This window comes from Centruroides sculpturatus, unplaced genomic scaffold (assembly GCF_000671375.1).
Source record: "Centruroides sculpturatus isolate CEXI.00-Female unplaced genomic scaffold, Cexi_2.0 scaffold1430, whole genome shotgun sequence".
NCBI classification, from domain to species: Eukaryota; Metazoa; Arthropoda; class Arachnida; order Scorpiones; family Buthidae; genus Centruroides; species Centruroides sculpturatus.
In genome coordinates, this window is record NW_019385757.1 from 105,617 (window position 1) to 117,931 (window position 12,315).

At 26.4% G+C, this 12,315-nt stretch overlaps 1 protein-coding gene across 1 annotated transcript in view; it reads left to right on the plus strand.

The window, feature by feature from the left end:
- The window catches only part of LOC111641824 (E3 ubiquitin-protein ligase HUWE1-like), a 125,004-nt gene that overhangs the window by 28,929 nt on the left and 83,760 nt on the right, over positions 1-12,315 (plus strand). The window contains exons 12-14 of the mRNA XM_023388058.1: positions 1,569-1,669; positions 5,779-5,840; positions 6,668-6,756. Of these exons, the coding sequence (XP_023243826.1) occupies positions 1,569-1,669; positions 5,779-5,840; positions 6,668-6,756 (252 nt within the window). The remainder of the gene's footprint in view (positions 1-1,568; positions 1,670-5,778; positions 5,841-6,667; positions 6,757-12,315) is intronic.

Consider the following 12,315-nt stretch of genomic DNA (forward strand, 5'->3'; position numbering starts at 1 on the left):
ATGGTTTTTCAGCGCTATTTTCACTTATTTTTGTTATTTGACGCTATTTAGACGAATAGGCAAGTTTTCCGAAGCATAAAATTGAAGATTTTCCGCCAAAATAGAAACTTCCCGATAACACCGGAAATGACGTTCTAACATCATTTTAAAATATTTGATATTTAAACCAGAAAGTGTTAGATAGAAATAGACTTATTTATAGAACAATCCCCCATTTCTCACCTCAGGGAAAGTCATAAAACAGTTGGGTGCTAATGACTTTGTGAAAGGGAAAAGTTCTACACTTAGAAACTTCGAAAGAAGGGATTTGGCCTGTACCGTCCGCGGGCCGCATAAACATTGATAGGGGGCCGTATGTGGCCCGCGGGCCGCAGGTTGTGCACCCCTGGGATAATACATGGAAACACCAAGTTTTTTGTGATGATTAGTTTTAAAAAAATTTTCAAATTTTCTTCCAGAATATTTAAAATTATTTAATAAATTATTAGATTATTATAATTAATAATTTAGAGAAGAGATTGTACCTAATGTATACTTCTAGTACCAAATTATTTGGTTTCTAATTATTAACAACAACATAATAGCTTGATTAATTACAGCAATTGTTTGGCTTAGTTCAAATTAGCCTTGATGGGGAGCAGTTATTGAGACAAAACATGTAAATGTTTTTCATCTTCCATCAGCATTCAGGAATAAAATGTACAAATATTTTTTTTCCTTAATAAATATAAAAATATCATGTATACACACAAAAAAAAAACTTTTCTTCTTTCTACTTAACTACTTTTTTCCTCTTGCTAAGATCTTGAGTTAAAATTGAAAATGTGCTTTACTGTCTCTTTATTGATTGCAGCATTTGAATGTATAATGTTTACTCTGGAGTTAAGTTTGTGGATGGAGCTGCAGATCTGTTCATTTTTAATGTTTGTTTATTGTCACTTTCATCATATAACAATTATTTGTCTTCTGTAAATTATCTGAGGCACTCAAATATTATTCTTGATAAAGTAGCCTTTTTATTATAATCTTTCAACAGTTTTTTATTTTTAGAAGGCTAATTTCTTCAGATTTATGTAAAATTTAAGCAAAACTTAATGTTTCATATCTGATAGTGATGCTTGAAATTATCTAGCATGCAAAAACTTTTATCATTTATCAACTTTTAAACCAAACATTCTGAATCATCTGCAGTGATGTACTGTTCTATAAAATCACTATCACTCTCGGAATTATATTATTATACAGTGCAATGATACTCCCTAATTTATATTTCTTGCTTACTCATCTCGTAGCAAGACATTAATGGAATTTTACTATTGAATTTGATTTATATTTAGAAATTAAGTATAAATTATTTTGAATTTTTATGAAATAATTTGTGAATTATGATTTTTTAAATATAAAACTTCTAATTTTAATAATTAATTTTATATAATTTTAATAATAATTAGTGGCAAAAGATACATTCAGTTTTTCATCAAGATAATATATAAACATAAAATTGTTTAAAAATGCTAAAAACTTCTAATGAGATTTCAAATTGTGTATATATATTTTTTTTTATATAGTGTACTGCAATGCTATACAAGATAATGCTAATTTATTGCTATATAATGGTCTCATTGAAGAATTAGTTGATGTTTTGGAACTACATGATCCCAGTCTTATAGTAAGTTTTTTAAAATGTTATTTAATAGATAAATAATGCATAGTATTAAATTTAATTTTAAATTAAAATTTTGGATTAACACTACATATTTTTAAATCTTTAAATTTTTATGCAAATGTTGTTCTCTATCAAATCCAGAAATACATACGGGGGGAGTTGTTTGATTCTATACTTAATTTTAATAATCATGTTTCTAAAATTGTTAATGAGTTAGCAAGGTACTGAAATATCTTTGGAGACATTGTTTTTCTATTTATTTAAGATTTTGTGAACTATTTTTTTACTGATTTGTAGATCATACTTGATTACAGATTCTAGTTTAGGATTATCATTAAGAATACGGGCTTCAGTATTCTTCATAAGGTCAACTGCATGTTTAATAATGTTTTTATAAATTTTGGTAAATAACTTCATTAATATGCATTTTTATCTTTGTGATGATGTACAATATGGTCCTAAACTGTACTTTGATAAACTTCTATATTATAGATATTTAGTGATCTCCTTTGTTCTTGATATAAAATATTAGATTATTTCCATGCTAAACATTTAAAAATGTTTTTATGTACTGAGAGCTTTTAGAATGCTGGGTAATTGGGAGAATGCTGTTTTAGGTCTAGTAGATACAATATTTCATTTACATATATGAATTACTTTATATAAGGTTCTGTGTGTGTCATATGCCAATAAATTTATGGTGCAAATAGATCCTACATCTTAGTCTGTGTTGCATTTTGGTGTTGGTCTTTTGAGAATCATACATTACTAAAATATCATCTGCATTATCATGATGATACTGTAATTCAACTCTAGAAATGATGTCATGATGTGCAGATAATCACCCCTTAACATAACAAGTAGTTTATTATTGTGTGTAAGCATTTATTTTGTCATCAAAATGCTGCATAATTCAATACTTTGAAAATATTTTAAATTACTCATATAACTTATTATAGTAAAAAAATAAAACTGAATTATATACATGCACAATATACAAATACAAACATGTATATTGAAATAATAGGTTGTAATAATTAAGTCTAATATCAAGAGAGTGTATATAAAAAAGTTATTTTAAAAATTTTTTTCAAAGTTTTCTTTCCAAACTGATTTTGAGATTAAAAGAAACCAATTAAAAGAAAAGTTTTTTATTTGGGCATTAATTACAACAAAATGGTAGGTGTTACCTCAAGATGCATTTTATCTTGGTTGCGGTGCTGTGGTCTCCAGTGGATTATTACACCAAAATAAGATGTAAATAAATATTCAACTTAAAAACTTTCATTTTATTTTCCATACCAAATTAATAATTTAGAGAAGAGATTGTACCTAATGTATACTTCTAGTACCAAATTATTTGGTTTCTAATTATTAACAACAACATAATAGCTTGATTAATTACAGCAATTGTTTGGCTTAGTTCAAATTAGCCTTGATGGGGAGCAGTTATTGAGACAAAACATGTAAATGTTTTTCATCTTCCATCAGCATTCAGGAATAAAATGTACAAATATTTTTTTTCCTTAATAAATATAAAAATATCATGTATACACACAAAAAAAAAACTTTTCTTCTTTCTACTTAACTACTTTTTTCCTCTTGCTAAGATCTTGAGTTAAAATTGAAAATGTGCTTTACTGTCTCTTTATTGATTGCAGCATTTGAATGTATAATGTTTACTCTGGAGTTAAGTTTGTGGATGGAGCTGCAGATCTGTTCATTTTTAATGTTTGTTTATTGTCACTTTCATCATATAACAATTATTTGTCTTCTGTAAATTATCTGAGGCACTCAAATATTATTCTTGATAAAGTAGCCTTTTTATTATAATCTTTCAACAGTTTTTTATTTTTAGAAGGCTAATTTCTTCAGATTTATGTAAAATTTAAGCAAAACTTAATGTTTCATATCTGATAGTGATGCTTGAAATTATCTAGCATGCAAAAACTTTTATCATTTATCAACTTTTAAACCAAACATTCTGAATCATCTGCAGTGATGTACTGTTCTATAAAATCACTATCACTCTCGGAATTATATTATTATACAGTGCAATGATACTCCCTAATTTATATTTCTTGCTTACTCATCTCGTAGCAAGACATTAATGGAATTTTACTATTGAATTTGATTTATATTTAGAAATTAAGTATAAATTATTTTGAATTTTTATGAAATAATTTGTGAATTATGATTTTTTAAATATAAAACTTCTAATTTTAATAATTAATTTTATATAATTTTAATAATAATTAGTGGCAAAAGATACATTCAGTTTTTCATCAAGATAATATATAAACATAAAATTGTTTAAAAATGCTAAAAACTTCTAATGAGATTTCAAATTGTGTATATATATTTTTTTTTATATAGTGTACTGCAATGCTATACAAGATAATGCTAATTTATTGCTATATAATGGTCTCATTGAAGAATTAGTTGATGTTTTGGAACTACATGATCCCAGTCTTATAGTAAGTTTTTTAAAATGTTATTTAATAGATAAATAATGCATAGTATTAAATTTAATTTTAAATTAAAATTTTGGATTAACACTACATATTTTTAAATCTTTAAATTTTTATGCAAATGTTGTTCTCTATCAAATCCAGAAATACATACGGGGGGAGTTGTTTGATTCTATACTTAATTTTAATAATCATGTTTCTAAAATTGTTAATGAGTTAGCAAGGTACTGAAATATCTTTGGAGACATTGTTTTTCTATTTATTTAAGATTTTGTGAACTATTTTTTTACTGATTTGTAGATCATACTTGATTACAGATTCTAGTTTAGGATTATCATTAAGAATACGGGCTTCAGTATTCTTCATAAGGTCAACTGCATGTTTAATAATGTTTTTATAAATTTTGGTAAATAACTTCATTAATATGCATTTTTATCTTTGTGATGATGTACAATATGGTCCTAAACTGTACTTTGATAAACTTCTATATTATAGATATTTAGTGATCTCCTTTGTTCTTGATATAAAATATTAGATTATTTCCATGCTAAACATTTAAAAATGTTTTTATGTACTGAGAGCTTTTAGAATGCTGGGTAATTGGGAGAATGCTGTTTTAGGTCTAGTAGATACAATATTTCATTTACATATATGAATTACTTTATATAAGGTTCTGTGTGTGTCATATGCCAATAAATTTATGGTGCAAATAGATCCTACATCTTAGTCTGTGTTGCATTTTGGTGTTGGTCTTTTGAGAATCATACATTACTAAAATATCATCTGCATTATCATGATGATACTGTAATTCAACTCTAGAAATGATGTCATGATGTGCAGATAATCACCCCTTAACATAACAAGTAGTTTATTATTGTGTGTAAGCATTTATTTTGTCATCAAAATGCTGCATAATTCAATACTTTGAAAATATTTTAAATTACTCATATAACTTATTATAGTAAAAAAATAAAACTGAATTATATACATGCACAATATACAAATACAAACATGTATATTGAAATAATAGGTTGTAATAATTAAGTCTAATATCAAGAGAGTGTATATAAAAAAGTTATTTTAAAAATTTTTTTCAAAGTTTTCTTTCCAAACTGATTTTGAGATTAAAAGAAACCAATTAAAAGAAAAGTTTTTTATTTGGGCATTAATTACAACAAAATGGTAGGTGTTACCTCAAGATGCATTTTATCTTGGTTGCGGTGCTGTGGTCTCCAGTGGATTATTACACCAAAATAAGATGTAAATAAATATTCAACTTAAAAACTTTCATTTTATTTTCCATACCAATTGTGTAGAAACATTTTATTTTTGTTATTTAATAATGTACTTTTATTCAATGCTGTTCAGATATTTATTAGTCATAATGTAATCAACTTTCATATGGCCATGTTTTTTAGTAGTGAGCTTTGGTAGTAACTTTTTTTACAGAAATGGCTTTCAAATCCTAAAATATAATACAAGATTTGATAGCATTTGGACTGCTAAATCACTGACTAGTATGTTTAGAAGGGTACTTCAATTCTGATGACCTGGTATAGATACATAACTTTTGAATTGACAAAATGTAAAATGCATTTGTTTTAGTAAGAATAAATTTTAAATTATTTAATTTTTACATAGGAAATAAAGGCTGCTTCACTCAGGACATTAACGTCTATAATTCATTTAGAAAGAAATCCAAAGTAAGTATTTGATAATTTCAGTTTTTTTTTTTTTTTACAGGTTGGTAATTATTTTGGAGTCAATAAATTATTACTTGTTATTTTATTTTAAGGTTGACAAAGATGAGTATTGAGTCAGTGAAATGTTTGAAATTTGAGTATCAAGTGAAAAGTTAGTCAACTTGGCTAACATTCACTTTGCAGTTGATATTCAAATTTCCTTGATATAATTATAATAAAGGATATGTTCATAGAAAAATAAGTTTGCTCTAGTGAACATTATTTTCTCATAACTTTCTTTTGTAAAATTTTGCGAAAATTTTCTTCTATTTAGTTCAAGCAATTATAGTCCATATTGATGATTGTATAAATGATATTTGAGTTGCATTTTTTTTTTTGGTCAAATTTGTAATACAAACATGAATGTTTTAAATTTTTAAGTTCAGTTGTTGTGAAAAAATGTTATATTAATTCAAAAGTCTAGTTTAGAGAATTAAAAATATTTATAGATTAAATCTTAAGAGCTTAAGTAAGTAAAAGGTCTGCTTGCTTAAGATATAACTAGTTAATGTTGTTTAAATGGCACTACATATTCAAATCTTTAGTTAAGATTTTGAGATCAATTAATATTTCAATGTTTATATATAAAGAAATTATGATTAATTCTGTAAAGAATGTTTTATTGTATGTGTGTGTTTGGTTAGTGTATATGTATTGTTTAATATTTAATATATATAATTTACTATTTGAAATATATTTAAGTATGTGATTAAAAAAATATTTAAAAAAATTCAAATGTTCAATGAATGGGACTGCAATGTCATTGGTAGAAAAAAAATTAATTTCAGGATAACTGCAATTATTGATGCCACTGGTGCTGCTTATTATCATGGATTTTTGCCAGTATTAGTTAGGAGCTGTATCCATGCACTTACTGGTATGTTAAATTTTATATTTTTATTAATATTGTCAAAGATTTACAGAGTTTATAATTATATATATTTCTTTTATTAAGACTAACAAAACAATTTGAAATATTTGAAGTAAATATCTCATCTGGCCATTTAAAATATAAATGTCTAAGAATAATCTAAAAATATCTAAGCACCATATTCAGAATTCTAAGAATATGGCACCATGTTCAAAATTCAATAAACAAACTAAGTTCAGAAAACCAGTAGATTTATTTGAAAAGTAATGTTTTTGAACCTATTTGATACATCATTAGTTCTACATTCTGCATGAAGAGCTGTTGATGGATCAAATATGTTCAAAAACATTACTTTTCAAATAAATCTATTGGTTTTTTCAACTTAGCAGTTTATTTGTTGAATATTAAATATCTGTTTTAAGATAAAATTTTATTTTTAACTTATTTACAGTAAGTATTGTTTAGTATAAGAATTTATTTTATAATTTAAGAAATATTTCAAAGTTAAAGTTAAAAAATAGCTCTTTGCTATGCAAAATTTATTTAAATATTAAAATTTAAACACAAAATGATCTTTATTAATTTTTTCTTAAAACTTTCATTTTCCAAATTAACAGTTGATACAAAATATATTAAATAAAGGAACTCTTATTTTCATATTTTTAATAGTTATCTTATTTTTTATTTTTCTTTCTCAGTATTTGTTTTTATATATTACAAATTTGTAAAAACTTTAGCCATGCAGTCAGTTAATTATAGCCAATAAAATAAACACTTAGGATTGTTTTACTTTCTATTGATCTCAATCATAAATTTTTAAAAATTTTCATTTTCTGCTATAAAATGAATGTTATTTTGCCAATATATTATATTTATTAGTATTAGATTGTCTTATATACAATTATGATGTTATTGCACATATTTTTTCAAATATTATGTATTATACTAATATTTGATATTTANTTTATTCAAAGAAAATTATACAATATACATTAAGGAGTGTGAATCATCATCATCATTTCTTCTAGTGCAGAATGAACAAACCTGGAATGTGAATTCAATTTGCAGAAAACAAAAGAAAACCAAATTTAATTTGGAATTGGTCATTAACCTATTCGATGTTGAAATTTTTATTTGTTGCCTGTGACACCATGTTGAATTTTCATCGATGCTAATCCTAAAATTTTTTTAAAATATAATAATCATGTTTACTGTGTCGTAAAAAATTATTTTTTTTATGTTTCACAAACAAAATAAATATACTATGATACACTTCTTGTCTAGTTATCTGAATGGCTTTGCGAGTGCTAAGATTGGCTTTACTTTACCTCTAGACTTATTACACCACCACAGGACATCAAATTAGATTTAGGAAAAAACTATTTTGTTTTCAGAATGCATTTCGGACATGGAGTCCCTCATCAGCTTTTTGCTACAAAATTAATAGGAGGTTAACAATTTTTATAAAAAGACCATGATTGACAGAAATAAACAAAGAATGTGGACTGACATTTGACATGTGGATTGTATGCATTGGACATTAATTAAAAGACTAAGCATGTGATAAAACAAGATTTTCCATTAAAAACGGTAATGTTGCTACAATAATAAACTGAGATTATGGTAAAACAGTAAAGTCGTGAAAATATACATTGTTAAAACAAAATGATAAGTAGATTCACAGTAACATGAACAGAGTAACAAGACGATTCGGAGTACATTCCAGGGTAACCGTCACCCTCACCCCTATCCGTTTTCACATCTCTCCCCTCCTTGCATGCCTCCTCTGGTCAAATATGCGTACCACGATTCGTGTAATTTTTGACTGGAGTTGTTGTTCATGATTTTCTCTGTTTTTTTATTATTTCTAAGTGTTTGTACCATCTTCTTTTATAAGTATTTTGTTCCTTTTTAAGTATTTTGACAGTATCCTTTACAATCTGACAGCCTTCATTATTACAGTGGGCGGCTACAGCTGAGCTATCATTGTTATGTGCTATGGCAGAGATATGTTCATTGAAACGGACCTTTAATTCCCTACTAGTTTCACCATTGTAAGATTTGGATGTGGTACAGTCGCATTCAAATTTGTAAACAAAGTTTTTTTGGTCCCATATGTTAGCTTTTCTGTTAGGTACGTTTATTTTCTGATGTAAGCTGTTGCAATGTTCGGGTACCAGAATAATATTATACTTAATTAATTTACTTTTAATTCTTTCAAAAATATTCGTAATGTAAGGAATTTTAAAAAATTTACTCTGTTCATGTTACTGTGAATCTACTTATCATTTTGTTTTAACAATGTATATTTTCATGACTTTACTGTTTTACCATAGTCTCAGTTTATTATTATGTTATTGTAGCAACATTACCGTTTTTAATGGAAAATCTTGTTTTATCGCATGCTTAGTTTTTTAATTAATGTTCAACGCATCAAATCCACATGTCAAAAATGTAAGTCCACATTCTTTGTTTATTTCTGTCAATCACGGTCTTTTTATAAAAATTGTTAACCACCTATTAATTTTGTAGCAAAAAGCTGATGAGGGGCTCCATGTCAGAAATGCATTCTGAAAATAAAATAGTGTTTTCCTAAATCTAATTTGATGTCCTGTGGTGGTGTAATAAGTCTAGAGGTAAAGCCAATCTTAGCACTCGCAAAGCCATTCAAAATAAATATATTGAATAATATAGAAACAAAAAAAATTATATTTTTAAAAATTTGTCTTAATATAAAAATTGTGATGCATAGCGACATCTAGTATCAAAAACGTTCCGATGTAAACACAAAAATATTCGGGATCACTCACACAGGTCAGTGAGGTCAACACGAATATTTTCGGGAACAACGTAGGACAGGTTAAATTTCATACGAGATAGCAGCATAACTGCCTACCTCTAGTCAAATTAGTTCATTTTTAATAATTATAGCCTTTACATAGCCCAAGAATTTGGCATATCATTTGGTGTGTTTATTATATAATGGGCTATGGTTGTTGATGTTTATACATAATATGTCTGAACACACGGTTAGAAAAATGTGTGATCACAAGCAATACTAAGATGCTAGCGGAACAACTCTGAACACAAACTGATGTAGCATGCACACAATTTGGGACTTCTCTCCTTGTCACTTGTTATGCGAAACGTTGCTCGTTAAGCGAGTAATTTTTTTACAGTTTGTTTTTCTTGTTACATGAATTACTTGTTATGAGAGGTGCTTGTTAAGCAAGGTTCTGCTGTATTTAAAATAAGGTTAGTAGTGTTATTGAATTGATAGGAATTTTTATGTAAATGAAAAAAGAAAATAAATTACACAAAAATATCTTTGATTTAATAAATTGTTTTCTTTTTGTAAGTGTAAAGAACAAAAATATTAAGCATTGCATTTACTTATATATTTAATACAGTTTTTACTTAGGAGTAAAATAATTGTTTGTATGTAAACTGTATTATAAAATTTAAATTATAGTATTTAAATGCAAAAACAATGTAAAAAAACCAGAATTGTATTTTCTTAAAAAAAATAGCTCTAACATAATTAGGAAAGTAAATCTGAATTTGTTTGATATACAGTATATGTAATACACTTTTTTTTATATTAGGTAATAAGTAATTCATTTATTATTGAGTGTTTATATATGAATAGAAATATTTACTGAATATTTTAGCGAAAGAAAATTTTATTGATAAAGATATTAATTTTGACAAACTTTTTCAGCATCTAACAACTCTGTTATCTTCAAGTGATATGCAGGTAGTTTTAGGAGTCTTGAATTTGTTATATGTATTCAGGTATGATGTTTTTTCACACACAACAATCAGTTTTTCATGCATAAATTTTTTAAACAAGTTTATATTAGTAATAAAAATAAACATATAAAATAATCATAATTTTCAGATTTTTTAAAATCTAATTTTAAAAAGTTATTTTATTAGATTTTTAAATATACTTAGGATTAATACTTGTATTAACATTACAAAAACTTTTGAAATGTGTACATATTTTATGAAAATCTTACTTTATTTTTTTCCTACATATTTTATGTTTCAGGAAAGTAATTGTTTTTATTTTTAAGTATGTTCTCATAAGAAAACACTTGATAACAACTATTTACTATAAATAAATGGTTGCACAATATTGGTTGAACTGTTAAAAATTCAACCTGAAGAAATACTTTAACTTAAATTTTGATTGGTAATTTAACTTTTTAAATCTGTCTGACGGTTACAGTTGGGTCAATATGTTCGTGGATTCACCAGGATGTATGCAGAGTTCTGACAAAAACTTTAAATAGCAAAATATATAATGAAACTGTTACGCAATAGCCATTGGATATACATGCACAAATGTAATAATATTGTTTTAAAATTTATCTCAGTTGAAAAAATGGAGCTGCAATTAAAATATCAGTATGTAATAAAGTTTTTGATGTTGCTGAAAACAGACAATGCAGAAATTCACAAAAGCTGCAGCAGGCATGTTGAAAAATTTCTCATCATATATCACTATAAACAGATAAGTGAATTTAGACAAGGGTTTGCAGTATTTTTGACCAGCTGATGGAAAGAAGACCTGCAAAAATTAGCAATGAGAAATTTGAACTATGCAAGAAAATTTTGAATTGCAAATGTCAAATGAAAGCAAGTGAACTTGCCAATCTGCTTGCATACATTAGTAAGGAATCTATCTATGCCATTAGACAGGAAATAGGAGTTCAGAAGCTCTATTCCTATTTTGTTTCAAAGTTTCTTAGTATGGAAATGTGTGAGTATCATTTTCAGTGTTGCTTTTCCAATTGGAACTGCTTGATAAATGGGGTAATAAATTCATCAAAAACATTGTTACTGAAGACTAAATATGAATTTGTGGTCCTAAGAGTAAGTTTATTTCCACAGAATATTTTCAGATGAACCAACATCTTAAACTCCAAAGTGGAATGTGTCATAAGCAAGCATCTATGCATACTGTATTCTTGGATCACAAAGGAGTCATCAAGAGTGATTTCCTTGGCAAAGATAACACAATGAACAGCACCTGCTATTTAGAACTGATGAGATTGCAAACTGCAATGGGAATCAGAAAGAGTACCTCCTTTTTCCTTCAATGCAGCTGTTCACACCAAGCCACAAAAGTGACTAATTTCTAACTTAATAGTAACTACCAATCAGTATAATGCTGTTGACATATAAGAAAAAAGAGAAATATATAGAAAAATGATAAATAGGAGAAATATATAATAACCACTAAAATATGGAAAAATGTTACATAGAATTAGTACAATTTGCTTCAGAAATTGATGGAGAAATCAATTTGACTTATTATATTTGACTTAAGTTTGAGATATGTAGTAAAACATATTAGCAAGAAAAACAAAATATAACTTGGTTCATTTATGACTTTAACTACAGATATAAGTAAACACTCCATGGTTTACTTATATCTGTGTTTACTTACAGGGTTATACAGGGTTTACTTATGTGTTGTAACATATATCTGGGGTTTAAAGTTTTAAATGATGACTATTAAAAGTTGATTTGAATTTTAAAAAGTTTCAAAAAAAT